The following is a 27,674-nucleotide window of genomic DNA, read 5'->3' as shown; positions in this document are numbered from 1 at the left end:
GATTTTCAAAGTACTTATTATACAGATGTTATTGATGAGCGTGTCGGGGCATCCGTAAACCATACTCGATAGGGGGAAACGTTCTGACTTTGAATGCACCGATTACACGCAACACGATAGAGGCCGAGCACTGGAAATAAATAAATTTTCTTTGATTGGATGTTTAACAAATGTTCCGAAGTCACTTCTTCAACAGAATCCTCGACCTCATCTTTCTTTTTATTGCGAATTAGGCCAAATACGATTGGGTGGTTTCATCGGTAATAGACGAGGGGAAACCACGAAAGCTACAACTCCCGATTCCAGCATCATGCGTGTTGAGACGAAATTCCTCCTAAATTTGAAGTTAATGGCCAACCAACTTAGTGCGATCTACTGTAGTCCGGGCACTCTACAAAGAAGCGCTGTCTATTAATTATAGTCTCCTTCATGTCAAGCTTCCTTACAATTAACTGCAATACCTAACTTTTATCTTCTCTCCGTGGGCAACTCTATTGATAGATTAGGTAGATGATTCTCTTTTTTAGGTGATTGGGCAAGCGGCGGTGTGGGTCTACAGAATCTATGGATTATGGCACGAGCTCGCCTAGATCCGGATTCATATGAATCGAATCGGCATGGCCGTTAGATCGTTCGCATGATGGATGATCGTAACAAATTTCGGATCCATGAACTTTGGTCAAATGCGAGAGCTTCTCCCGTGACGAGTCCACGATTGATTCTCGAGAACCTCGCGTTAATCGAAGCGGACATTTATTTTAAGCGGGAGTTAAAATGTGAAAATTTATTATTGCTCGTGCTCAGTCATTACCGCCCAGAGGAGATAGAAAAGACAGGCTTCCGGTTTCAATTTTTTTGTTTTATGTCAATTGACATGTATCGCCATCTATGTGAAGCCGATTAGGTTAACGCATCTCATGTAAATTGATGACGTGATGATTATAAATCACTGAATATTTTTTCCAACGGGACGGACCGTCTTCTCGTTTTGCGCATATTCTTCACCCCCAAATCGCGGAAAAGAAGGAGGAGAAGAAAAGGGAGGGAAAAGAAGGAGCCTTGGGCGCTACGACTGGACTTATGAGGACTTATGAAACAACATGAGACGGAACGCCGTCTAAGTGAAGCTGATTAGATTCGCACGTTTCACGTAAATTGATGATGTGATGATCATAAATCACTGAATATTTTCTACGAACCTCTTTTCCTTTTGCGCATATTCTTCCCCCCCAAATCGCGGAAAAGAGGAGGAGGAGAAAAGGTTGGGGGGGGGAAAAGACAAAGCCTTGAGCGCTACGATGAGGTGTCAACCGACATGGACTCACGAAACAACATCGTCGTCACATTTGACGGAACGATGAAGCCGTGGCGTGCACAGCGGAGCGGAGTGCACTTCTTAAAGCGAGGAGCGAGCGCGAGCTGAAAACGACAAAGGCCCAGAAGAGCTGAAAACCAATCCTTCTCTGTCTCTTCCGTGTCGTGTCGTGGCCACGTCGATCTCGTGAGTTCTCTCTTCGCACCTTTCTGAATCTTCCTCCTGACCGGCGGCTATGGAGGATCTTGCTCTCGTGTCGACACTTTCCTTTCCTCCGTCGTCTTGCTTTGTCGCTGCTTTATTCCTTGATTGGCTCGCACTCCTATGATGCTTTTCCTCGCGCTGCGTTCGTTCATTGACCGTCCGTCGGTATGTTCGGGGCCCCTTCTTTCCCTCCCTCCCTCCCCCTCCGTCGCTGAATTGACGCCGGAATTCGTCCGCCGCGACCGGCATTCCTCCGTTCCTCCGACGAGCTTTTCCATTGCCGGAGGTTTTCTTTAACGCTAATTATGTTCGCGACGCTCCGGTTCGGCGAACTCGACTGTCTCTCTTCTCTGAGAATTTCGTTTTCCCGTGTTTTGTATTTGGATTCTCGACTGAGTTTTTCTCCTTAATTTAATGTTGGTGGATGTGATTCGTGGTGGTGCGTGATGATTAGCGGCGTCCTTTTGTTTATTGGCGTTGACTTCCATCTGGCGCGGCGCGAATTGTGGGTCTACGTGCCCGATCGAGTCTCGAGAATCCCTAAGATATCTTCGTTCATGCGTGCAGATCGCATCTTCAGCTCGCTTCTTCTGGGAAATCGAAATCGAATTCGAGGTGAGTCGCCGAGAAGTGACATCTCTGTCTGACTACTTCATTACTTGGGTTACGTTGTCTTCCTCCCGCGGTTTTCTCTGTTTTCTGTCCTCATTGAATGTCGTGCGCGTCTCATTTGACTTTCGAACTGGCGTCTAATTGCTCCACGATCATGATGATTGCGATTGCGATGATTGCGATTTACTGCTGCGTTCCTGTCATTGGGATATGTTGGTCTGGCTTTGGCTATACAGTGACAATGTCGGTTATTCTGAATTTGAATTTCCTCGTCTTGCACTTTCTTGAATCATGATCGTGGCTCCATGTCGCTGCATTCTTTTGCCTTGAGTTGAATTTTTGCGATAAACAGTTAAAAACAGAAGACCGCCTTTTCTTTTCGTTCTTCTGCGTGCTTCAAAAGTTTAAATATTCGGCTGAAGCATGGTTTAGTGATTCACAGTCCTTTCTTTGGCGTTTTGAAGTTTATCAACTGATGATATGCTCGTAGTTATGCTCCCTCTCTCATGTCTTCTGTGAATAAAACTGATTTTGCAGCTCTGATTTTGATTACTGGCTACCGCATAGGAAGGCGTTCATCATGAATTCACCTGGGAAAGTCGGAGAAATTCACTAGGAGTATTGAGAAGCTTGTTAATCCACTTCAAATAGGAAGGCACTCCAGACATTGATATCCGCGAGTTCGACCTCTGTTTTGTCATCTGGAGTTATGTGCGGAAGGAAAGCCATGGGAAGGGCATCCCCAGTCTTACTCTTTCTTTTGGCTCTACTGTTTTGCTTTGCTACATACAATGTCCTAACCATGATACGGCACAACGGAATAATTAAAAATTTGGTGGGTGCTAATACAAATGGTGTGCTAGTACCAGATCCAATCATCGAGATGCCCGAGAATGTGAAAAAACCAAAACATGTAAGGTCGCCCTTCCATGTCGCCCTTACAGCAACAGACGCTCCTTACAGCAAATGGCAGTGTCGCATTATGTATTACTGGTATAAGCAGAAAAAGGACTCGCCAGATTCAGAGATGGGAGGATTTACTCGGATTTTGCATTCTGGAAGTCCCGATAACTTGATGGACGAGATTCCTACGATGGTGGTGGATCCTCTTCCAGAAGGCCTGGATAGGGTAAGTCATTTTCTATGTCAATTGTCCAATAGCTCATGTTTGTCTGATAGTGCTGGTTATTCAATCTCTTTGCCTGCGAGATACTAAAACTCTAGTTTGTTGGCTTTGTGTTCTGTATATATATGCACACCATACTTACACATAAAACTTTTGTGCTAGTTATGGTGTGCTTTCTCTCAGTATTGTGGACATTCTGAAAGGAATTTGAGTTAGCTATATGTTCTTCATAGCTGTCTGACCACACAGTAAGGAGATATAACCTACCTGTAATCTACTCCCTCAAGGAGTCAGGTGCAAGTATTTCTTTAAGTTGCTAAGTAAGTTGCTCACAGACCAATGTATGGCGGAGGTCTACAGTAGCTTTCTGGTGTGGGATTTCTCAAACGGTCAGTCCAGAAAATCCTTGTAATTTAACTGACAAAATATGATTTGTTGTTACGAGTGCCATAATCTTGGAATTGCAGCAGTTTAAATGTGATTCGTACAGTCGGAAGAATTTTGCTCGATTCTCATTCTAATTTTCCAGCATGTAAGGAACAACTTTTCTTACAGACCAAAAAAAAAGAAAGGAACAACTTTTCTTCACAGTTGCATCCCTTTTGAACACAATATAACCATCTTTCAGTAATATACTGGGATGTGTAGTTGTGGTTATTCAATATTACTTTGAGATTGTCTTATGCCATTTGTGTGCACCGTGATCAGGGATACGTTGTCCTAAATAGACCATGGGCCTTTGTGCAATGGCTGGAGAAGGCAACAATTGAGGAAGAGTGAGTTTCCATGGATTTTTTTCCTTCCTTGGGCCAGAAAGTTTCCACGGGCATGAAATTAAGTATGTTTAACATTTTAAAGATATTTCCCTGTTTTTCCTTCTCAACTGCAGATATATACTTATGGCAGAACCTGACCATATATTTATTAGACCCTTACCAAATCTGGCTCATGAAAGATATCCTGCTGCCTTCCCCTTTTTCTACATCAAGCCGGAGCAAAATGAGAAAATTGTGAGGAAGTTTTATCCTGAGGAGCATGGACCCGTGACAAATGTTGATCCAATTGGAAATTCACCTGTTATCATTAGGAAAGTAAGAGTTCTTGCTGTCGCTTTACTTATGAGACTTGGATCGAAGTAAATTCATGCTTAGACATTTGAAAATCACAATTGTTATGCTTGATGTGCCAGAAAATACAGTTGAAGATTGGGTGATTGTCTTGCATCATTGCAGTTTTCCTTCACCCAACAGTTTTCACTTTCTACACTTCTTCTCATTAGTTTACTTGTCTTTCTTTTCAGGATTTACTGGAGAAGATTGCTCCTACATGGATGAATGTCTCTCTAAAAATGAAGCAGGATCCAGAAACTGATAAAGTATTTGGATGGGTGCTAGAAATGTGAGCAGCGAAAGTGAATGCTTGAGCGCGTGCACATACACATGAATGTCACTCGTATTTAATTTTGTTTTATCAATCATCAACTTCATTGCAATGTGCTGATGATTCTGCTTTTTGCTTTGAGCTAAGGTATGCTTACGCGGTGGCATCTGCTTTGCATGGCGTGCAGCACATTCTACGTAAAGACTTTATGTTGCAGGTCTGTGCTGCTACTCTACTCTTATGCTTGCTTGCTGATCTCTTTCTCCGTGGTTCCCATTTCGGCTATATGCTGCACCCTACGAATTTTCTTGTGTAAAGCTCTTCTTTCTTTGTTTCAGCCTCCATGGGATCTGGAAACTGGAAAGAAGTTCATCATCCATTACACTTATGGATGCGACTACAACTTAAAGGTATAGCCTTTTCTATCTACTTAGGTAGGCAATAAGTATATGCTGCTCCAAGTATAGATTACAACGTACGTTCTTAGGTGACTCTGTCGGTTATTTGTTAACTTTCTCTAGTTTAGGATACTGGAACGTGCACATTCCTATGTGAACTAAAATATAAAAACAACTATATATCTGACATTTCAAGACTTCTAGGGTGAGCTAACGTATGGGAAGATAGGCGAATGGCGATTTGATAAGAGATCACATCTTCGAGGACCTCCACCAAGAAACCTCTCCCTGCCTCCACCTGGAGTTCCTGAAAGTGTGGTATGTCCTAAAGATACATCCTCGGACTCCTGGATAATGTCATATTGGTTTGTAGGAGACATTTCTTTGCGTCACACCTCATATGATTGCGTCTCATGTCACGCATTGCCCTTGTATGCCTTGTTTGCTTGCAATGTCCACGTCCACAATTTGATGTTATAGGTCATGTAAAATGTTCCTTTAACTACCATCCCCATAGGGTCTTGTTTACCTTGAGCTGATGAAATCATGTATTGTTATCAAGGAATTCGAGATGGCTCAAGACAAAATTTACTAACCAAAATAATGATGTGCACAGTACTACTGCATTATTCTTAGAATCTTAGGCCATTGCCACGATCCTTTACGAATGAAATAATGTATTGTTGTCAAGGAATTCGAGATGCTCCAGACAAAATTTACTAACCAAAAAAAGAGATGTGCACAGTACCACTGCATTATTTGTAAAATTTTAGGCCATTGCCACGATCCTGGCCTTTGTAAAGTGGTATGATCATCCTCCATCTTGGATAATTACAGAACTTTTGGGAGGTAATAATTGTGTATCACGGTTCTTTAAGATCATATCTGGCAGATGCATCTAAAATGCATTTTGCACATGTGGGCTTTGAAGAAGAGCTTATTAGCAAGGTTTCCAAGGAAACAGAATAATTGCTTAGAGTGAATAGATTGTGCATGGGTAGTTTTGCCAATCATGAGGTAGAATTTGTGGCAATCTCGAAAACATCGATTGTTAATTCTTTCATTTCGATGCTCTTCATTGCTGGTTTTGCAGGTCACTCTTGTCAAGATGGTGAACGAAGCTACAGCTAATATTCCAAATTGGGATACATCTTAAGGACTAAGTAAGGTTCCGATTCGAGCGTAAGTCCTCGAGACTCCTTTGGGAAACACTTTGAAATTTTGATCTAAATTGAAGCGTCTGGAAAGGATTCTACGCAAAGTGAGGGTCGACTAACCCCACCTCCCCCAAAAGAATTGCAGAGTCCAGAGCAGAGCTTGTCCATTCTGTATGGACTTGTTTAAATACTCCATACAAGCCGATCACACCATTTAGTTAACCAAATTTTGTAAATCTTCTTAGTATACACGACATTTGCTTTTTGAAAACAGCCGACTCCTTGAGGCTACCTTTGTTTCAGTATACCGTTCTCTCAATGCATCTTACAAAAGAATTGCCTGTCTTTGCATACAACTAGCTGTGCATCAATATGGGAAACCTCAATAAACAAAGATTCTTCCTGGCATATGCTTCAAGATATCGGAGTTTGACGATCATTTACGGATTTTCTCTTTATTAAGGCGAGACGTAACCAGAGCGCGACTATAAGAAATTGTTGGAGAGGTGAATATGAAAATTTGCATATTTCTCTAGATCGATGAACAACAATATGACACAACAGATAGGATTGGTATGTTCTTGTACTTCCTACATATATATGGCCAGCGATTCATTAAAAAGAAGGAAAAATACTAAAAACATGCCTTATTTTTTACTCAATGACTGCTTACATACCTCTATTTTCACGGCTACCATTCACATACCTTAAGGCGTTCCACATCAAAAAAATCAAATTGCCCTCCTTGTAAATTCAATTTTAGCATCTTATTTAGGGTTTGGATGATTTGTTGTTTAGTTGGTTTTGAGTGTTTTCGGTTATTGTGAGAATTAAAGATTATGGAATGGGCATATATCTGGAAAGAAAATTATATTTTCGTAAGTAGTGACAGAAGGATAATTACGTGAAGGTGCAAAGTAGTCTAAGGTAAAATTCAGATATGTATTTGGTAGTTTTCAAAATAACATTTATCTAAATTGTATTTGTCTGTGTTTCCTAAATTTTCTTAAATGAATAAAATAAAAGCTAGGAGTACCAAAATAAGTTCTTTATTCCGAGTTGGCAAATATGAGGAATCGGGAATACTAATCAAATTTGTCCAACAAAAGTACAAAGTGATTATTAACCTTGTCATGTTTGATTCACCTCATTTCCTAGCATGAAGAACTGTAAACTAAAAAGGTCAATCCCCTTTTCTTTGTCATTCCTAGAGATTCCGCATCTTCTTAATCGCTTGTCATTCACCAACTGTATCGCTTAGAGTTTACGCGATGAGTTGGGTGCATCATACGTTTAGGAATTCAAAATGAAGGTGCCATTTCCTCAAGGGCCGAGCATACTTGCTGTTCCATACAATCTTGTCCATTTAGAATCCAGTTGAGTACAATCCACAGAATTGAGGTGCAATATCTATACATGGTCGGGTGACAAAATGATCATGAAATCGGTGCGACCGATATCGATGTCTATCAGAGTCAGATGACTTACATTAAACACAACTGTTGGTAACACGACGAGTGAGAAGAGGGCTCGTTGGCAGCAGCTGTATGCTTTGCCGCCTACATCATGATTCAACTTCTTGGCTGGCTGTAATCTCATCTCCTTTTCTGGTCAGAACCGGGGAGATAAAATGGCTGGGGTGTTATCTTGGATGTTGACCTTCCGAGACACTGACCAGTCGTAAAACTTGGGGTCACTCATGGAGTTCCTTCGACATGCAGCTCAGTCGAAGGCTCCAACGTTAACCGCACCACACACATACACGATCTGTAAAAGGTAACAGTGTAAAGAACCCAGTGAAATGACGGGCATATCCTGTATGTGCTTGACGAGATCTAGGAAGTTCCCTTCGGGGCCACACACACACACAGCGCACTTGGAAGGAAAGGAAGCGACTTAAAACGAAGGGGGGTAAAAGTCACCTCGCGTGCACGGTTTACGAGCGAAAGATCCAGTAGTATGAAAGGCTCTCGAGCCAGTAGTACTAACCCGTGATCCCGAAGTGCCCCTCTCACGTCAATGACGACGACTCGTCACGGACCTCTCGCTCTCTCTCTCTCTCTCTCTCTCTCTCTCTCTCTCTCTCTCTCTCTCTCTCTCTCCCCAAGGTCACGGGTTGCAATGACCCGCTGCCGACGCCACTGTTTGGAAAATTGGCCATTCGAGCCCATCTCGTAATGCTAAACCGGAGCACCGACGGATTGGTGGGTGCTTCGAGGTCACTGGTTCGCGACGAAAAGTATTTAGTAATCCCGGCACAGAATGGTGGGAAATCCTTGTTGGGTCCGACCACTTGGGAAAGGAAGGAACGAAAACATCACTAACGTCATGAGTTGCGGTCCCCATTCCTTTGCTCCAGAGAATATGCCACTCTCTCCCAATGATGAGTGGCCTCCACCCTATCCCTTGATCTTTTAAATTACATACGTCCTAATCAAATGCCCTTGATTAATCACTGATGTTTAATTAAACAGCAAGTGCTCGAGGACTTGCGGAGTATTCGCCACCGCAAAAGGCGATCACTCGCGGAGTTATAACAACAGCAAATCCCCTCTAAGGCCTAATCTATTAAGTTACTGAGCAAGATGTGCAATGCTCTCTCGTTGGAAAAAGAAGAAGGAAATGGAGATGCTAAGATATAACAGCCTATGGTGTCAAGTTCAACAAGGGTATGAGGAAAGATGATGACCATCCCAATCAAGCGATGGGAAGGAGCAGTGTGTGCAGACGTGGGGTGTCGGCCACAGAAAAAAGCAAGTAAAAAGTGCAAGATCAGCGCCCGTGACACCATTCCAATGCAGTACGCATCTGAACCGAACCTCTTCGGTGGATGAGAATCAAGTCATAAGAACAACTCGACAAAACCCCAGGTTTAAAAGCCTGTGAGCTGCATCACTCCCACATGTACAGCCTTTTCGTTTGTTTTATATATGCGGGTACTCACCCATATATTCCCTTTGCTTTCCTTGTTCTTTATCGGGCCACCCTTAGCTTATTCGATTAGCTTCTAATTATTGCCTAGAAGAGTTATATAATAATACTAGAGGGAGATGAGTTTCGATTTCGTCATTGCATATGGTAGAAGTGCCATCGAGTATCATATGGATACACGAGTCATGTACAGTGTTAGCATCTCGATCATATCCGTCTCAGATGTGACGGCAACTGACATTGTGGCCTAGTGTGTTGGGTATTGGAATTCAACATTGGACCGAGCTGTCTGTTCAACCATGCAATCATGGAACTTGATGACGACAATATAACTGGATTCTCTACATGGTACCCGATGGGCTAGATCAAGTCAGAAACCCAGCTCCAAATGCAAACCTTTCGATAATCTTTTTTTGGTGGTTCGATCCACGCGATTTCTCACATTGAGCAGGCTACCATGAAATCGGTGACTCTAATTGCGAGGCCGAATGACACAAACAAAAAGTCCAGTATATCTATTTGGAGTTGGACCTTGTTTTTACATCGGATGCTCTTGGTCCGGTCATTCTTTGATTCGAGTTTTCCTGGAGAATTTCCACCCTCGTTCCTTGTCGTCGAGGCATCTCTGTCTTGTAGCTATATAAAGGAACGTTGGAGAAAGGTCGCTCTGCCGGTCAACACACAGTGCCATCACATGAAACCCCAGCCCTGGATGTGATGTGCATGGCTACGAGACAAGATAACCCCCCATTTCTTCGCTGTATTCACAGTTCACCACTGACCTTGAAGCTTAAAATTTTGTTTCTGTTTGTAATCTATTCAATATGGACAGCAATATGCTGAAAAGTGAATCTGCTTTTTCTCCCCCCATTCGACGACTATTATAGTCATAATGATAGTGCTTAAAAGCAATTCAGTAAATTAACGAAATGAGATCAAGATCTCACTTAGACTCGAAGAATCAAGGCACAGCAACAAACATATGCAAGCAGACAGTAACGGGTGTGTCGCTCATTTAGCGTGTGACCTTCTCTTTTTATCTTCACTGGCTCGCATAGAGATGCTTCCTGGATGATTGGCAGCTTCTCATCCCACGCGAGGATTGTCTAATGAAAAAGGCATGTTCTTGAAAAAGATGAAAGATTTGTGTCTTGATTATTTAATATCGTTGGAATGTAATCATTGGAATGACTTGAAGGGTTACTGCACATATGGACCTTGGTTGTATAATGCAACTTTTTTTTAGCATTGCCGACAGAAGTACATTCCCATGTGTTTCATACCACGTGGGGCGTCAGATAAAGATACTAAGTATCGTAGTGTAGTGTGAACATGCGAGTTTCTCATACATGTAATCATATCAGAGGATATGAATCTTCTGGTCCATGTATAAGCATGTTTACTGTGTATGATGAGAAAAAGCAAGGAATCTATACCTCGTTTCTTTTCCAATATGATTAGAACTGGGAAACAGGATGCCAATTTTACTTTGTATGCTATTAAGAAGAACAATGGTTCGCTCGTCTCTCTCGTCCTAGAGTTTTGGCTGGGACCGACTCGATGCAATATCGAGACTCGACTATATACAGGATGCTTCATGCTACTGCCGCAATTTGCCTAATCTGCAACATTTCACATTTTGAGCAGCAGATGAAAACTTTGTGATAACATATTATGGTGTCACTGCTGGGACATATAAACCAATTGGACAGTGCATCAGCTAAAAATTCAGCCAAAAAGAAAAGGATAAATCTCATTCTCATCATGAGAGATGAAGCTCGAGGAAGTGGAGACATGTCATGTTCCGCCACCCTCATACGCACATTACAAAAAGACAAACTGCTTCACATAAAAAAAAATACAAAAGAATCGCCAGTGTCATTTCACTAGACTGAGAATGACAAAGCACTGTTCGTGAGAGAGGACCGATCCAAAAATAAATAAATAAAGAAAATAATTAGTATACTCTTCTTTTGGCCAAATGTTAAAGTACCCTTATTGATTAATCAGTACAAAATTTAATTCACAGCTTAATAAGCTCGATACCATATTCGTATTCATACACATGCCCCACTCTCCATGTCATCTCACTAGTATATATTCCATGTATATATATCACCCAAGAACACACTCACTTCCCACTCTAAACCCCAAAACCTGAAACCAGCCATGAAAACCCCACAGCTCCCTCTCTCCATCCTCCTCTCCTTCCTCCTCCTCCTCCTGCTCTCCACCTCCTCACAAGCCCAAACCCCAAAATGCAGCGTCCAAGACCAGGGGTCAACCCTGGAGGTGTTCCACATATACAGCCCCTGCTCTCCATTCAGGCCCTCCACTCCATCCCTCTCCTGGGAAGAGTCCATCCTGCAGATGCAGCAGAAGGACCAGGCCAGGCTCCAGTTCCTGTCGAGCCTCGTGGTGCGCAGGTCGGTGGTGCCGGTGGCGTCGGGGAGGCAGATCATCCAGAGCCCCACTTACATCCTGAGGGCCAAGATCGGGACTCCCCCTCAGACCCTGCTCATGGCCATGGACACCAGCAATGACGCCGCCTGGGTCCCCTGCTCTGGCTGCGTCGGCTGCCCGTCGTCCGTGGCGTTCGCTTCCGCCGAGTCCACCACCTACAAGAACCTCCCTTGCAAGTCTCCTCAGTGCTCTCAGGTACATATCTCACATTTTGGGTTTACGTCTTGTAGCTACTATTGGTATATACGTCCAGGACATGAAAAGTCTCGGTCACATGTTTCTTCTCAAGAGGACACTCTCTTGAATGCCTTCTTAAGGGTGCAGGGAAGAATTTATTACGTACCCACGAAGGACTAGAACAGGTTCGATATGAATCGGGGGGAAATAGTAACTTTTCACCGCGGTAGAATTTGCATCCTAAGCAGGACAAAATCAGAAATGCGGGGACGGTGGACCAAACAATAGTTTGTCATCTATGGTGGAGAAGAATGAATGTCACCTGGACGGTCATTCCTAGACAAGATTGTTAATTGAAAACTAATTGGATTGCAGTTCAGGGGAAGACGTTAAACTCAGCGCTCTTTCAGCCCGTGACTGGCGCCATAATCTAGGCTCTCTCCTTTACCTTTTTCTCTGTCCACAATCCCCATCGGTGCGCGTGGGGCTTCATATAATTGCACTGCGGTGCGGTCACTTCGGTCAGAAGAACTCGCGGTCCAAAAGTGTGTTCGGTCGCTCAATGTGAAATTTCACGAGCTCACGTGAATGACTGCGCATCTTCAGGTGTCGAACCCTACCTGCGGAGGCTGGGCGTGCCTCTTCAACGTGACTTACGGGAGCTCCACCATCGCGGCGAACCTCTCGCAGGACACTTTCACCCTCGCCTCCGACCCGATCCCCAACTACACCTTCGGGTGCATCCAGAAGGCCACGGGCAGCTCCCTGCCGCCGCAGGGCCTACTGGGCCTGGGCCGAGGCCCGTTGTCGCTGCTGTCGCAGTCCCAGAACCTCTACAAGTCCACCTTCTCCTACTGCTTGCCCAGCTTCAAGTCCCTCAACTTCTCCGGGTCGCTGCGGCTTGGCCCGACTGGCCAGCCCCTGCGCATCAAGTATACCCCTCTGCTCAAGAACCCGAGGCGGTCATCCCTCTATTACGTCAACCTGGTCGCGATCCGGGTGGGCCGGAAGATCGTGGACATCCCGCCCAGCGCGTTCGCTTTCAACCCCACCACCGGCTCAGGGACCATATTCGATTCCGGTACGTGCATCATCTCGCTTTTCGGATTCAGTAGCTTGTTCATGTTGTTGTATTCAGCTGTGATGTAACTGATCGGATCTGTAATGTTTCCAATGTCTCGCATGTTGCCTCCAGTTGGGCATTTGTCTTCTCCTGAAGACCAGCAAAGAGGGACATGAAAAATTGGACTAAAGTCAAAATTTTTAAGTCTTTGCGTCCAAGTAGCCTAGTGTAAAGATTCATGAATCCATATACACGAGATGATGAGCGACCCTTTAGAAAGATAGATGAAGAAGATTCGTGAATCCTTTAGGTTGACGCTGTGCTTGTGCACTGGACTGTATCTTGTTTTCTGTTCTTATGTGATTTGCCTAACGCTCTTTTCAATGTTTTTTCCTCCAAAATTGTAACAATGTAGGTACTGTCTTCACTCGGCTAGTGGCGCCGGCCTACACCGCCGTGAGGGACGAGTTCCGCAGACGAGTCGGCAGGAACCTGACCGTGACCTCCCTTGGAGGCTTCGACACCTGCTACTCCGTGCCCATCGTAGTGCCGACCCTGACCTTCATGTTCTCGGGCATGAACGTGACGCTCCCCGCCGACAACCTGCTCATCCACAGCACCGCCGGCAGCATCACGTGCTTGGCTATGGCCGCGTCGCCCGGCGACCTCAACTCCGTGCTCAACGTGATCGCCAGCATGCAGCAGCAGAACCACAGGGTGCTCTACGACTTACCGAACTCGAGGCTCGGAGTGGCCCGCGAGCGCTGTAGCTGATTAGATTTGCGATATGAGGTTCGATGTGTTGGTGGCGTTATGATATTGTCTTGTGTAAGGGCACGTCGTTTGGATGGGTCATGAATTTACTAGCGGTTCATTTGATTAATTGTTTCGGTGTGGGGGTTTCGAATCGGAACATTGTGGTTTCAATTTCATCCAATGATGCTTCCAATTTCGTCTTGCTGTACCGCTTTGGTTTATGTGTGCGGCATGTTGTTACGGTAAAAGAGCAGTCTGCAAGAAAAATGAGAGATTAACAAGTTCCCTTCTGGGTTTTCAAATGTGTTTTGAGTTTATTATACTGGGCCTGCCAAATTAGAGTACCAAAAGTACAAAGTCCATCAATGCAATTAGGGGTGTGCAACGGTCCCGGTCCGATCCGAGAACCGGACTGGACTCGTCGGTTATGGCTTTGGCATATCAGGTCCAGCGGTACTAAAATCCCATAACTCGGCCCATTAGTAATCAACACGGACTAGGCCCATGCAAAGCCGCCCTTTGTCAATTGTTCATGTTACGTACTTGTCCAATAACTGATGCTTCGTGGTTGATATGACTCGTGCCGTTTCAGAGCACCCACTTGATCATCATTTAATTGCCATTGATCATCGGTAGTTACTCGTTCATTCGTACATCACGAACAATCGAAAAATAAAAAAAATCAATCTGCCTAATCCACTACAAAAATCTCCCAACTTTAAGTCCAACTTAAATCTGCCCCGACCTTTTTTTGTTTAAAAAAATCACTAATTTTGACTCTAGTCCTAAATTTGCCCACGTTTGCTCTTCGTTAAAAAATCGCCGTTAATCATCCCTAATTTCCCTTATTTTTTCGTATCAAATAACGATTTCGTTTTGGAGATAATATTTCACTTCACCTTGCTAATGTGGATTTGTTACGGGTGTGGAAATCCCATGTCAAATAACTAATGCAATTTTTGGACAAAAGGTTAACTAGGACAGATTTTAGACCGGATTGAAAGTTGGCAGCTTTAATGACAGAAAAAAGTTCAAGGCAGATTTGGGACTAAAGTTAAAGTTAGTAATTTTTTTTATAACAAAATAAAGCCCGAGACAAAATTGGGGTTGGACCAAAAGTTTAGGTTTTTTTTTAAGATAAAAAGAAATTTGGGGCAAAATTGGAGTCGGATCTAAATTTTGGGTAAAATTGGGATCGGACCTAAAGTTTGAATTTTTTAGGGAAGTAGGCCAACTATCTACACATTGCCTTATTGTATGACAAAATACACAGCCCAACATTGGTACCGAGTCCTCCTCCTTTTATTTTTTTCACGCATTGTAATTGATTTAGTTAACGTTGAAAAGCGTCGTGAACAATATGATGAGTCGTAAATGGACATATAAGTGAACGGGTCATTGTCGACACCTTACAATAGAATGCCACATCACTTATTAGTAAATTAATTTTATCGATTAATCTTATAAACACATTTAGAGCAATGGTCTCCATTTTTAAGTTCTAGAAACAATCAACTTTGAGATTAATAAGTCTAAAGAAAAAAGGAGGAAGAAAAAGAAGAGAATGCTCCGGTGGCCACCTTTCTTTCACCCTTTTTACTTGGAATGAGAAGGTGGAGAGTTCGAATCCTCACATTTTCAGGGGGTTAAGGATTGGGATATGTAATTTCAAAGCAAAAATCCGAGAATAAGTTGAGATGAGAATTAGAGTATGGCAAATTAAAAAAAAAAACAAAAGAAGAAGAAGGGAATGTCGTCTCTTTCACGTGGGAGTGCAATGGGGGATGATTATTCTCATCGACCCTTCTGAACCTAAAAAAACGTGAAATTGATCGGTCCTTAACGCGGGCCCAACCTGGCGGCGGGGGAAGGATCGTTAATCCGCCGCGCAGCACGTGCTTGAAAAGTCAAACCCTCCGCGATCACGTGACCAAGATAAAAAAATACGGCGGCTCCCCCTTTGACCCCGCCTCCCACGTTTCTTTCCCAATCCAAAATTCGAAACAAAATAACGAAACTAATAATCTCTCAATTTTGATTTAATATATAATATAATTTATAAAATTTAAATTTATTTAATATTATCTCTAAATTTTAACTTCACATTTAAAGTCATCTCTAAACTTTTAAACTATTAAGATTTGTCCTAATGGTTACCTTTTCTACTTAGAAATGAAAGATGGGTAGTTCGATTTCTCACATTCTCAAGAGTCGAGAGTGGGAATATTTAATTTTGAATGTAAATTTCGACTTTCACAGTAAAGTTTTGAAAGTGCGTTAAGAGTTATAATATTAAATATTTAATTTAGCATGTGAATCGTACGAAAATAGTTCAAGGACAATTGGTATTGGTGTCCTTAGATCCGGATAACGACGGAAAGAACACAAAAGAAAAGCGGCAGAAAATGGCGACTCCAACTGCAAGAAGCAATAAGTGAGGAAGAAGCAAAGAGTTAGGTGATTATCCCTTTGACCCTCATCATTTTCGTCGCCACACGATTCCCCTTCTGTCCCGCGTTCACACCTCTTCTCTGCGATCCCGCTTCTTCTTCTTCTTCTTCTTCGTCGTCTTGATCTTCATCTTCATCCTCTGTAGACCTCTCGCTTTCCTCCTCGCCGCCTGCCACCTCTCGAAGGGATAGGATCCTTCATCGCCGGCCGTGAGAGCGAGCGCACATGGAGGTCAAACGCCGGACGGCCAAGTCCCTGGTGGCCAAGCTCAGCTCCGTCTCCGACCTCACCCGCACCGAGGCCCTCTGCGAGCTCCGCCTCATCTCCAAGCACGACCCCGACGCCCGGCCCCTCATCGCCGACGCCGGCGCCATCCCCTACTTGTCCGAGACCCTCTACTCGTCCGCTCCCGACGCGCAGGAGAACGCCGCCGCCACCCTCCTCAACCTCTCCATCAACGCCAAGGAGGCCCTGATGTCCACCCGCGGCCTCCTCGACGCCCTCTCCCACGTCCTCCGCCACCACGGCCCCGGCTCCGCCCCCGACGCCGCCGTCCAGTCCGCCGCCGCCGCCCTCCACAGCCTCCTCATCGTCGACTCCTACCGCCCCATCATCGGCGCCAAGCGCGACATCGTCTACGCCCTCATCGACATCGTCAAGAGCCCCGACTCGCCCCCCAGGTCCATCAAGGACGCTCTGAAGGCGCTCTTCGGGGCCTCGCTCTACGCGCTCAACAGATCCACCATGATTCAGCTCGGCATCGTGGCTCCGCTGTTTGGACTGATCCTGAAGGACGGGAGGGTCGGATTGGTGGAGGACGCGACGGCGGTCGTGGCGCAGATCGCGGGGTGCGAAGAGAGCGAAGAGGCGTTCCGGAGGGTGTCGGGGGTCGAGGTTTTGGTGGATCTGCTGGACGCCGCGACGGGCTCGAGCATCAGAATAAAGGAGAATTCGGTATCGGCTTTGTTGAATCTGGCTAGGTGCGGAGGAGAGGGAGTGGTGGAGGACGTGAGGAGGATGGGTTTGGGTGTGTTTGATGGGATCAACGACGTGGTCGAGAAGGGGAGCGCCAAAGGGAAGAACAAGGCCGTGGCGCTGCTCAACTTGCTCGATGCTCGGGGTCTCAGCGGCAGCAGCGAGGGAAGCAATGAGAATTTGTTCAGAGATTCGCGGTTCGAGTATCTACTGCATCATTCTTCGTGATTTGGATTCTTATGCAATTGAACCGTGGTGCCCGTGTGCCTTTGTGTTTGCCATATGGGAAAAAATGAATGTACAGCCCGTGGAGTTTGCTGATAATTAGAGGCTCTTGAGCGGTGCCATTGTTGAATTTTGTTCACCTTGATGACTTAGCTTTTTGCTCCGGTTCGTTCTGTAAATAGTTCTGATACTGAATATATGAAATTCATACTGTAGTTTTGAGCCAGCTTGCCCTCATCATTCTTCGTGATTTGGATTCTTATGCAATTGAACCGTGATGCCCGTGTGCCTTTGTGTTTGCCATATGGGAAAAAATGAATGTACAGCCCGTGGAGTATGCTGATAATTAGAGGCTCTTGAGCGGTGCCATTGTTGAATTTGGTTCACCTTGATGACTTAGCTTTTTACTCCGGTTCGTTCTGTAAATAGTTCTGATACTGAATATATGAAATCCATACTGTAGTTTTGAGCCAGTTGGCCCTTCTTTGATCTTGAATCCACCCTTGGCTACGGAGCTTTCTATGTTTGTATGAATTAGATACTATGTAGTTATGTCTCTTTCAGTGAATCGAATTCATTCAAGGTTTTATGAAAGAACCTCGATGTTCTGATTCGACTGTCGAAATGGTACCATTAAAGCAACTGTAGACGCTGGGCGGTGTCTAGTAGTGACCGACCACGTGCCACCCAAGGTGTTAATCTGATTTGTGTTAAGGCAGCCATTATCGAGCAGATAAGGGGAAGTTTCAACAGCAAGAAACTGAAGATCAGCCCCTCCTAAGGTAACAACAGGTTTTTATGCAGCATGAAGAAATTGTGTGTGCTTGAGGGTGTAGAGTTCGGTTCAATTTGTACGGTTTTACCACGGGGAAGTCTTATCGAATCTACTTGAGGGCTGAAAAGCTTGTTTTTGTTTTTTAATGGATGTGATGTTCTCGCCCGTTTATTCAATCCTCAGCTTGCACTATTCTGACTTTGACTTCCTAATATCTTTCCCAAGTCAAACTCAAAAGTTCTTTTCCAAACTCACAACTTGTGATGCAGTATCGTCTGTTACTGTAAGTCTGTTCTTCAAAGCTCATTTCCATACCACGAAAGTCAAATTCTTAATTTTATTTGATGAATGTATTAGTTTACTTCACTGTTTGACCATAGATACGTTGGGTAGATTAAAGACATGAGAACGTCTTCAAGATGATTATGCGCAGCTTCTGTTCTCTATGGTAAATTTCATTGTTCAAATGTGTTGAGCAGGGATTTTGCTTGGTTTGGGGAACGGGCCTTGCCTGTCCATTGCAGTGTGCCACAGCAAAAGTGAATATGGAGCCTGAGGCTCCAGAATGCTCCATTTGCCGAGGCCACTCCCTCGTTGCCATGGCTAGTTGCTATGTTAAGTACCCACAACCCAGAAAAATTTGCACAATTAACTCAGTCTTTTACATTTCTGATTATAATTCTAATCGGAAGATCATCCAGTCGGAATACGTCAATGTGATAAAAATGGTAAGGCCATCCTACCCCCAACCCCTCCTCTCCCTCGCAACTTCTGGTTGTCACCATATATAATGTGTCACAGATTCGGTTTGGCAAACCTATTATTAGAACTTTGTGTGAGTTGTACTTCCTTTGCCGTTAGACAGGACGGTGGATGCAATTTCTTTGTTTCGTTGCCAGATGGAGGGCGGTGCAGTACATCGGTATTGCGTACATGATGTAATAAATTGCTCAAAGATTGGCCTTGGAACATGCAGCAGCAGGGCTAGAGGTTCATCACGGGAAGCTTATTCATCACTTGGCAGGGGTATATTCTTCTCATATATATATGGATGTCACAAGCTCTAAAATTTGGCAGCTTATCTTGCTTAATTGTTCTGAAGCTGTTCAAAAGAGAATTTCGGTCTTCATGTATGGCCTGTCGTGTGAGAAAAGGTATTTCATCAGGTGGGAGCATAAAGTTATAATGTTAACGTGTTCAGGTTAGTTTTGTCCTTCTTCTCATTGCTGTGGTCAACGTTAGCATCATTTTGGCATACTGTATGGGTCTCTCATGGTCCCTTCGGCACACCAGATGCTTTTCTGATATATTCTCTGCATTTGCGGTGCAGATGGCATGGTCTCTAACTTTATTCTCAACAAAATAGGATTTTATAGAGTCAATAGTTTACTTTCTTCAAGTGATGGGCGTTGTTTAACATGAGAAATCAATAAGGCTAGTAGTGAAAAGAGAGAGGACCCTTAAAATTTTATTCTCTTCCCTTTTCATGGAGATAAGCAAAGGACAATGAGGAAAACCACTTTAATTGAGCAGTAGAAAGTCGTTGTCCTGTTAATATTTGCAGGTATTGACTAGGAACAGCATCTGAATCGTTTGCGTTGGTTTTGGTTCATGTCTACCAAAAGTAGACCAATGGGTCCTCTGTTTTAGTTCTTTTTCTAAATGATGATGCTCTTGCTTCTCTGTAACCTAAGTGTGCTTGTTCTAGCATCAGCTTACAAGCCTGGCTGGTGCTTATTGTTTCATAGGGTCTTCCTCTGCTGATCACCACTTTGCAAACCCCAGGAATTGTGTTCAGGTTACTCACGTGTGTGTCACGAGAAGATCAGCAGCCTCTTTATGAGATTATTCGATCCTCTCAGCAGTTGACAGAAATTGTCAAGAGGAAATTTTCAAGAACATAATGCTTGTAGACTGTCTTCTCAAAATCAAACTTTTATTGGTATTTCAGGGCGCATCCTCGACAAGGCAATACAGCTAGTCTCCTGCGAACGGACCCATCTTATCTTCGCGCACGACTTATTTGCCCGTCTATTTGGTTCCCCTGCATTAACTTCCAAAAAGGAAAGCCACTGCTGTGAGTTGTGTGTGACATCCTGTCAACTGGGCTGTTCTGGTGGCATGAGTCGACAAGGGTGGGGGGATGATTACGATATCAATCTACCTATCAATTCATCCTCCTGTGGCTATTAAAGATGCAGATTAATCGAACTGTGGAGATTGTTTCTCTCTAATACTTTTCTCGGCCTTGACCGAGCTGGGCACGCGGCAGAACAATAGAATAGGAGCCGAATCCATCAACTTGGTCCAAGTGGAATACTTGGCACCAGATTCAACAGATTGGCTACCCATTGGCTGTTTTATCTTTGAGTAGCCACGTTGTTGACTTTGATTATTATGCTCTGGTTTGGGAATTTGAAACCTTCAAAATGAAGCGGTGGTTGATGCCGCCTGGACCCACGACGCGGCGATGAGCGACCACCAATTATCTTTTCTTTACTCTTTCGAGTCGTAAGCGAGACGGGTTTCTGGAACCTTTTAAGAAAGGAACTGGGAGATGATAGACACAAACGGTGTTCCTGCAAACGAAACCCTTCCTATCTTCCTGAAGTTGAAGATTACAAGGAAAAGACCTACAGTAGTTGTACAGTGCCCTCGGCTTCTTGTCAAAACAGCTTGAAAACGTAGGCGGGATCGATCAATCATGCTCGCAACGAGAGACCCCACGAAGGGGATGCCCATTATGACCTTTGCCCGTCTCACGTTTGTCTGCATTATTGACTAGGAAGGGCGTCCCCACAAGCACTTTTCCTTTTTTCAACCACCTTTCAATGGACTTTTCAAGTACCTCTCGCTTTACCAATGCCAAGATCCTCAATTCCCACTCTCGCTCCATTCAATTCTCCGTCGCCTTTTGTCTGGGAACGGACAGTTGTACTGACTTTATCTTTTGCTAATCGATCGCCTTGCGCGCTTACAATCGCGGTCAGTCCCAGGCAGCATCACTCACGGTCTTTCTTCGTGGTGCGAAAAGGAACCATGCGAAGAAAACCTATTCTGCTGCTGCATCAGTGCAACTTTTCTTTCTTTAGATTTCCATTTTATTAAATTAACACCAAGAAAAATATTACGTTTATTGAATAGAGTTCTAAGTCAGCGTTTCATAGGTTTTTATTTTATTATTATATGGAAAATACAGGACCACAAGCTGGAATAGCTCAGTTGGTTAGAGCGTGTGGCTGTTAACCACAAGGTCGGAGGTTCAAGCCCTCCTTCTAGCGTTCTTCTGTTTCTTTTTGTTGTTTGGTCCCTCCTTCCTTAAACTCCAAGATTTGTCGGGCAAAATCTTGTTCCTAAAAGAGAGGAAAAAGTTTCATGATAGGTAAGCCACCAAAAGACGTGTAATTTCGTCTCCAGGAGGGCAATTCAAATGAACTTGTTTCACTATTCGTTTTTTGGGACCCAAAGAGCGGAAAATAACACATTGCTAGCGGAGAACTTTAGCAAGCGCACACTATAAAGAATGTAAAGCCGAGATGGTGCTTTCCAATTGGCCGATGAAAGCGACCAATGGCGGTTCAAGAAATTGGCGAGGGTGAGAGCCACCACTCCCACGCACGGACCCCCCCAAAAACGTCCTGTTAACCTTAGTGGCGATGAATCCACCAAAAGGGCAAAGGGAAGAAGAAAAGCATTCAAAAAAGTGCCAAAAAGGCAATCAAATAAAAAGCAAAGCTTAGAGAGAAGGAGAAAAAAGAAAAGGAAAAGGAAGAGGGGTGTGGATGTGGAAAAAGGCAGCAGAGGAGCGAGAGAGAGAGAGAGAGAGAGCGAGTGGCGGCACCGGATTGGCCGATGGTGGTGGTGATATGGACGTGCGGAGTGGGTGACACGCCCACGTGAGTGGCCCACCACCACCACCACCACCACAGGCGCTTCCTTCCTTCCTTCCTTCCCTCGCTTCATATCAACGCTAACTGCCAAAACAGCTCCCACCTCACCACCATCCCACACCGTAAAGTTGCCTCGCTTGCTCTGGTAATGTGCGTGCTTATTCTTTCTCCTTTTTAATTTCAACTTTGAATCATCGTATTCGCGGATTCTCAATATAAAAATTGCGAAAGAAATTATGGAAAGGCAAAAGGTTTAGGAAGGCTTCCCACGACAAAAGAAATATTGAGTATGCCGTGAAAGAATTGAAGTGGCGTGGCTCCATTGCAGTTAAAAGGAAAATGCGTTACATACTATCATTTTAAGCCTTATGTCGATATATCTTTTACCTAAACCCTAATCTTCTCTCCTCTCTCAGCCTCTCCATCCGCCTTTGCCGATGTGTGGCGCCTCCGTCATTGTTATGCTCGTCACTCCGCGCCTTCTTTCTCTCTCTCTTAATGAAGATAGAGAGAGGTCGCAATGGCCACGACTTTGTGACCATTGAGGTTGCGAACACCGCAAGTAATGACCTGACCTCAAGTGACTCTAGATCTTTGGTCACCTGAGGCCGGCAAAGTCGAATTTGAGGTCACAATTTAGATCCCACTTACCAGCCTTGATATGAGGCTTAGGAAGAGAGGGTTGAAGCGACCAAAGCAACACGGACTAATAACGGTGCGTGGTTCAAACAGAGCTAGCAGTGACGAAGGGGGTGGCGACATGTAAAAGAGGGGAAAATTGCCCAAAAAGTGTTAAACATATTATACTTTTATCAATTCAGTCATAAACCTTCAACTAATTCAATCCATTCGGAAATCACTAATGTGGACAGCAACACTACTACATAACACGGATGGCATTAATGTAGACAATTTTTAATAATATTTTAATAATTATTTATTTATTATTATTTTTTTCTTTTCTCTTCTTTTCTTTTTATAAAACTTTGGCTAGCGAGGGCCACAATGCCCTCGCTGGCCATAGGCGAGGGTTGCCATTGCCTCGTTGGCCATAGGTGAGTGCGCTTGCCTAGATCTGCGCGAGGGCCCGATGTCTCCGCTTATGGTCGGCGATGGTCGATCGGACGAGTCGCCGGTTACAAGTTTAAAGAAAAGAAAATTATTAATAAAAAATTAAAATTATTAAAAATTATCCATGTCAGCGTACATTGGCCGTGCCACATAGGGCGGCTAGTGTCCACGTCAGCAATTTTCGACCAAAATTGATCAGATGGACTCAATTGGCAAAGCGTGAAAATGTTTAGGATTTAATTGGCAAATTTAAAAGGTTTGAGACTTAATTGACAAAAGTACACTAAATTTAAGACTTTTTGAACAATTTTCCCGGTAAGATAGCTGCAGCAGGTGCATGTCTCGGGAAGTAAGGAAGGAAGGGCATAAGAGAAAAGAGAAATATGAGGGAAAAAATGGAAAGAAAGAGAAATGCAAAACAAAATTGAGTCGCCTAAATTGCACATATTAGGGGTGATCGGTTCCCGGTTTGATCCAATTGAACTGGTCACTTTTTTATTTCCCACTATTTGATATCATGTGTCATGAAACTGGAATTAGTTCCCCATGCCGACTAAACATAATAACAAAAATAAGTGTGCAATTCGAACCAATGCAATGACGAATCGATGTAGACTGATCAAAACATGTCGACTACACATATATTACTAACGTCTATGATGGAAGTAAAAAAAAAAGAGAGAGAGACCCATCAGAAACAATTTTATTGGTGTTAAGTATTACTCCCTTGTTTAGTTGTACATTGGTAAGTTTAGGACATCCATTAATTCTAATGGGTGGTGTTAAGTAATACCCCCTTGCGGAGGCGAATTGACGAGACTTGAGAAGTCGAGAGAATTTAAGTATTTTTATTAAGTACTCCACTTAGGGTTAAGTTAATATTTTACTAATTTTTTGAAGAAATTTAAAAAATAATAAAAAAAGTATATGTAGTCAATTTAGTTCTCCCTTGGAATCGGGAACCGGACTGCCTGGGCACCAATTTCACTTTTAGGAACTAAGAACCAAACGGACACTCTTGTGAACCGGACCAAACCGGCCTATTCGAGCGGTTTCCGGTTTGGGCGATCAGTTTTGCGCACTCCTAGCACATAACTACATGTGCCTAGCACATAACCCTAGCACATGTAGTTATATGTTGACATCTCAAGGTAATTATGCAGTTATACCCTAATTTTAGATGATAATGTCTTTTAAATTCACACGTTTAGATAGCATAAAGTTTTTTTTTTTTTGTAACCGAGGTGTCCGGGCCAGCTTAGATAGCGTAAAGTTCAACCCCTGATATATGCGTTTCTCGCTATTTTCATTCAACGCGTTCACATAGAGTCACTCTTTTTCTTACTAAAAAAAAAATCCCGTTGCTGGACTGTTCGGGTTAAGGAGCCAACGAAACACCAGTTGCCCACTAGGCAAGTCCGTCACCGCAATCGCATTGCGGGTTCAGGTGCGAGCAGGGAACAATATCACACCTAAGCTTAATATCTGCGATATACCTAAATCCATGAATAGATTAATCAAGGTTTTCTGAAAATCGAGGATAGATTGAGAAACCAAATCTATAATTTTCAGAATGTAAACTAATTCTTTGATCAATCGATTAACCGCGGTTGTCAAAAAGAGTTACTTGCATGGATTTGTGGGTACATAATATTTCTCCTTTATCTGGGAAAAAAAATGAAGGAAAGGGGGTTGAAAAATATGGAGAAATCAAAACGCACCCATAAAGCAAGAAAGGAAAAAGTTAAGAGGTTACTATCATTAACTCATTTGACAAAAGTGACCCCCTTTCCCTTTGGTTGCCCACTCACACTGGATCTTTCCTCCCCCCCCTATTGTCTAATGCTAGTGGTTCCTTCCTTTCCCTCTCTCTCTCTCTCTCCTCCTTTGGTTGGCCACTAGAGCTAGCCTCTCTTTTTCCCACTTCTAATAATGCTAGTGGTTCTTGTCTCTCATGTCTCTATTCTCCACTACCATACAAAGGCCTCCCGGGCTGCTTTTTTCTGGGGGGTGGGGGTCCTGGCTTTAGGATGTTAGCAGCTAAGTAAAAGGTCAAAAACACCCGAGGAAATTTTAGCATGGGGAGAGATGATGGAGGATAAAGAAGCTACCCAGGAAACCCCATCTCTCCTCCCCAACAATAGCACCGTCAAGTTGGAAGAGTCCCCTAGGAAATCAGCCACCGCTGGCGGTGTTCTCGGGGTCGGCAGTGGCGGCGGCGATAGGTTGAAGAGGGATGAGTGGAGCGAAGGCGCGGTTTCGAGCCTTCTCGAGGCCTACGAAGCCAAATGGGTGCTCAGGAACCGGGCCAAGCTCAAGGGTCACGACTGGGAAGATGTTGCGCGCTTCGTTTCGTCCCGGGGCAATTGCACGAAGTCGCCCAAGACTCAAACGCAATGCAAGAACAAGATTGAGTCCATGAAGAAGAGATACCGGACGGAGTCCGCCGCCGCCGACACGTCCTCCTGGCCGTTGTATCCACGTCTCGATATGCTCCTGCGCGGCACCGCACCGCCGCAGACGCCTTTGCCCCCGCCGACGTTTTCTCAGCCGCTGGCCCCTAATCCACCACCTTTGATATTGTTAGAGCCGTCCTCTGCTGCAGCCGCGCCACAACTGCTGCCGCTTCCGGGTCCGCCGCCGCCTGGTAATGCCCAGAATTCTCATGGATCCAATGGAGTTGACAAGTTGCCCAAGGTAAGAAGAGTGCGAGGCCACTTTATTTTCGCTTGTGTTCCTTTCATTTTATTATATCCGAGTGAATATCGTTTTATCTGTTGTACCCAGGAAACTTGAATTCATTCTAGCTCTGCATGATTTATCATACTGGTAGGCTAATAAACAAATAGAACCCAAATGATGATAATTTCCAGTGGATAGTGCTATCATGATTTGACTTGAATATATTAATCATGGGGATCAATGCCCAGCCCAGAATAATTGCAAGATTATTTTCTATGCACACACACATATATATCTAACCCTCTATCTAGAACAAAACGTCTGCAGTAACAACATGTACACATGATAATATTTGAATATATGCAAATTAATGAACTTGTTGATGCCTGAAGTATTTACTTGTAACTATGCTGAGGTAGCAACCGAGTAAATGAAGAGATCGGCCCACTTGACTATTGTGTTTTCTCTAGCATTGCCTCTAATAAATGGATTCAAGTCAGGCTCATTGGTTTTGATATATGACTAAGATAATTGCTTGCTGCACTGTCTTTAATGTCCATGTAGGAAGATGGAGCGGGAACCAAATTATCAGATCAAGTATCTGACAAGAATCCAGTGGAGACAGATAGCAGCACGCCGGCCCTTTACAGTGATAAACAGAAGTCGTCAAGGTCGAAGAAACATAAGACGGTGATGAAGATGGAAAAGAACAAGAAGAGGCGAAAGAGAGAAGAGTACGGGATTGCCGAGAGCATCCGGTGGTTAGCAGAAGTCATCGTGAGATCCGAGCAATCGAGGATGGAGACGATGAAGGAGTTGGAGAAAATGAGGATCGAGGCCGAGGCGAGGCGAGGCGAGATGGATCTCAAAAGAACCGAGATCATCGCTAATACCCAGTTGGAAATCGCAAAGCTCTTTGCTGGGAGCAATAAAGGGATTGATTCTTCCTTAAGAATTGGAAGAAACTAAGGTGGACTATGTGAAGCTTATGATGATAATTATGATTGTGTTATGGTAATGTGTGTAAAGATCACCTAGACTTTGTGTACTAACACTGTGAAAATGGCTAGAAGGACCGGAAGATGAGGTGATGATTGCCTAAATCTCAGCATTGTACCTCTCTTTTGGTGTAAAAAATTCTATGCCTCATCTTCATGTTCTCTTTCAACGACATATCGCAGTGTATATTAGACCCAATGTAAACTGATTTAGAAGCACCCAACATAAGCCTAAAAAGAAAAGAAGAAACTTCATGCTGATACTTTTGCCTGCATCTGTGTGAAATCAAGATAACGCATTTAGCCAGAGGGAGCAAAATGTGGAAACACACGTAAGGCCGAACATGCTCGATACACGCAAATTTCCTGAACTGTGACAGTTTACGAATTTTGTCAAGAATTGCTATGAAACATATTGCCTCCATTTTTCCACTTCTCATCTTTGCTCTGTTGTTTTTGGATTCTCCTGCTTTTCATAGAGACTCTGCTTGTATTTGTATTTTCTGGATTGCGCGTTAAATCATTGACGGACAGAGATGAGGAATGAAGTACCTAGATTTTCTCCTATCTGCAATGTAGTTTTATAAGAAAGCATTCTATATAAAAATTGCAATACATCTTTCCGAGTCTCTCTGGCTAGTCATACTGATGTAAATGCATTCTATAAAACAGGGAACTAGGAAGAGAGAGATACAGGGATGGACTTTAACAGATGAATTGACTTCATTCACCTTTTGATTGATCACTGCTTCAACATGTCTTCTGAGTCACTTTCGGTATCTCTGCCTCAGATAGAGCAAAAGCCATCCTTTCAGCCTTCTGTCTTCTTGAAGAAATTAAATTGCCAAGTCGTTTCTTTGCTTAATCAGGGCACTTGATGGACAAAAATGTACTTTTAGCTAATGCTTAATGCTTTCTGACGCCACACAAGTTCCTGTATCATGCAACACTTCTCAAATATCTATAAAAAAGAAGGCGTGCTAGTTTTTGATGAGAAAATGTACTGGTACTATTACTAATCTTGC

The 27,674-nt window shown here is 43.8% G+C and overlaps 5 protein-coding genes and 1 non-coding gene across 12 annotated transcripts; all 6 read left to right on the top strand.

Annotated features, from left to right (window-relative positions):
- The first annotated feature begins 1,427 nt into the window (after positions 1–1,427).
- On the top strand, positions 1,428–6,494 carry LOC115684913 (hydroxyproline O-arabinosyltransferase RDN2). Of its 7 annotated transcripts, none has more exons than XM_030609860.2 (10): positions 1,428–1,501; positions 2,087–2,134; positions 2,699–3,260; positions 3,966–4,033; positions 4,147–4,348; positions 4,558–4,655; positions 4,785–4,854; positions 4,976–5,047; positions 5,240–5,353; positions 6,129–6,494. In XM_030609860.2, exons 3-10 carry the CDS (start codon positions 2,841–2,843, stop codon positions 6,189–6,191), a joined length of 1,107 nt encoding a protein of 368 aa, XP_030465720.1. In that variant the 5' UTR covers positions 1,428–1,501; positions 2,087–2,134; positions 2,699–2,840; the 3' UTR covers positions 6,192–6,494. The 7 variants fall into 7 exon arrangements, with proteins under 7 accessions (XP_030465720.1, XP_030465722.1, XP_030465721.1 ...); XM_030609862.2 differs by having other exon boundaries at positions 1,431–1,501; positions 2,703–3,260; XM_030609861.2 differs by lacking the exon at positions 1,428–1,501 and adding an exon at positions 1,521–1,805 and having other exon boundaries at positions 2,703–3,260.
- Positions 6,495–11,250: 4,756 nt separating this feature from the next.
- LOC115684873 (aspartyl protease AED3-like) lies at positions 11,251–13,790 on the top strand. Its single transcript, XM_030609810.2, has 3 exons — positions 11,251–11,781; positions 12,370–12,844; positions 13,242–13,790. Exons 1-3 carry the CDS (start codon positions 11,293–11,295, stop codon positions 13,598–13,600), a joined length of 1,323 nt encoding a protein of 440 aa, XP_030465670.1. The 5' UTR covers positions 11,251–11,292; the 3' UTR covers positions 13,601–13,790.
- A 2,393-nt stretch (positions 13,791–16,183) lies between these two features.
- LOC115684874 (U-box domain-containing protein 11) lies at positions 16,184–17,459 on the top strand. Its single transcript, XM_030609811.2, has one exon. It carries the CDS (start codon positions 16,259–16,261, stop codon positions 17,234–17,236), a length of 978 nt encoding a protein of 325 aa, XP_030465671.1. The 5' UTR covers positions 16,184–16,258; the 3' UTR covers positions 17,237–17,459.
- Positions 17,457–21,160, top strand: LOC130137414 (uncharacterized). The gene is made up of 5 exons (XM_056308664.1): positions 17,457–18,015; positions 18,488–18,622; positions 18,874–19,034; positions 19,111–19,209; positions 19,960–21,160. Coding segments are annotated over exons 2-5 (504 nt in total). The 5' UTR covers positions 17,457–18,015; positions 18,488–18,620; the 3' UTR covers positions 20,202–21,160.
- A 55-nt stretch (positions 21,161–21,215) lies between these two features.
- On the top strand, positions 21,216–21,289 carry TRNAN-GUU (transfer RNA asparagine (anticodon GUU)). The gene has a single exon. It is a non-coding gene; the product is annotated as a tRNA-Asn (tRNA).
- Positions 21,290–24,961: 3,672 nt separating this feature from the next.
- On the top strand, positions 24,962–26,819 carry LOC115684914 (trihelix transcription factor ENAP2). The gene is made up of 2 exons (XM_030609864.2): positions 24,962–25,666; positions 26,216–26,819. The coding sequence occupies exons 1-2, from the start codon at positions 25,058–25,060 to the stop codon at positions 26,618–26,620; spliced, it is 1,014 nt and encodes a 337-aa protein (XP_030465724.1). The 5' UTR covers positions 24,962–25,057; the 3' UTR covers positions 26,621–26,819.
- The last annotated feature ends 855 nt before the right edge of the window (positions 26,820–27,674 follow it).

The sequence above is a fragment of the Syzygium oleosum genome, unplaced genomic scaffold (assembly GCF_021117445.2).
Source record: "Syzygium oleosum isolate NSW1041296 unplaced genomic scaffold, Sole_v2.1 Sole_v2.02, whole genome shotgun sequence".
In the NCBI taxonomy this organism is placed as follows: domain Eukaryota; kingdom Viridiplantae; phylum Streptophyta; class Magnoliopsida; order Myrtales; family Myrtaceae; genus Syzygium; species Syzygium oleosum.
This window is presented reverse-complemented; position numbering and strand designations above follow the sequence as displayed.

What these genes read in the sequence shown, in the direction of transcription:
- LOC115684913 (XM_030609860.2), top strand. Translation starts at nt 2,841, where the DNA reads ATGTGCGGAAGGAAAGCCATGGGAAGGGCATCCCCAGTCTTACTCTTT. An exon ending in AAGGCAACAATTGAGGAAGA is followed by an intron (nt 4,034 to 4,146) that starts GTGAGTTTCCAT and finishes TCTCAACTGCAG; the next exon opens with ATATATACTTATGGCAGAAC. An exon ending in CACCTGTTATCATTAGGAAA is followed by an intron (nt 4,349 to 4,557) that starts GTAAGAGTTCTT and finishes CTTTCTTTTCAG; the next exon opens with GATTTACTGGAGAAGATTGC.
- LOC115684873 (XM_030609810.2), top strand. Translation starts at nt 11,293, where the DNA reads ATGAAAACCCCACAGCTCCCTCTCTCCATCCTCCTCTCCTTCCTCCTC. An exon ending in AGTCTCCTCAGTGCTCTCAG is followed by an intron (nt 11,782 to 12,369) that starts GTACATATCTCA and finishes GCGCATCTTCAG; the next exon opens with GTGTCGAACCCTACCTGCGG. An exon ending in AGGGACCATATTCGATTCCG is followed by an intron (nt 12,845 to 13,241) that starts GTACGTGCATCA and finishes GTAACAATGTAG; the next exon opens with GTACTGTCTTCACTCGGCTA.
- LOC115684874 (XM_030609811.2), top strand. Translation starts at nt 16,259, where the DNA reads ATGGAGGTCAAACGCCGGACGGCCAAGTCCCTGGTGGCCAAGCTCAGC.
- LOC130137414 (XM_056308664.1), top strand. An exon ending in TTATTCATCACTTGGCAGGG is followed by an intron (nt 19,035 to 19,110) that starts GTATATTCTTCT and finishes ATTGTTCTGAAG; the next exon opens with CTGTTCAAAAGAGAATTTCG. An exon ending in TATAATGTTAACGTGTTCAG is followed by an intron (nt 19,210 to 19,959) that starts GTTAGTTTTGTC and finishes TTGGTATTTCAG; the next exon opens with GGCGCATCCTCGACAAGGCA.
- LOC115684914 (XM_030609864.2), top strand. Translation starts at nt 25,058, where the DNA reads ATGATGGAGGATAAAGAAGCTACCCAGGAAACCCCATCTCTCCTCCCC. An exon ending in GAGTTGACAAGTTGCCCAAG is followed by an intron (nt 25,667 to 26,215) that starts GTAAGAAGAGTG and finishes ATGTCCATGTAG; the next exon opens with GAAGATGGAGCGGGAACCAA.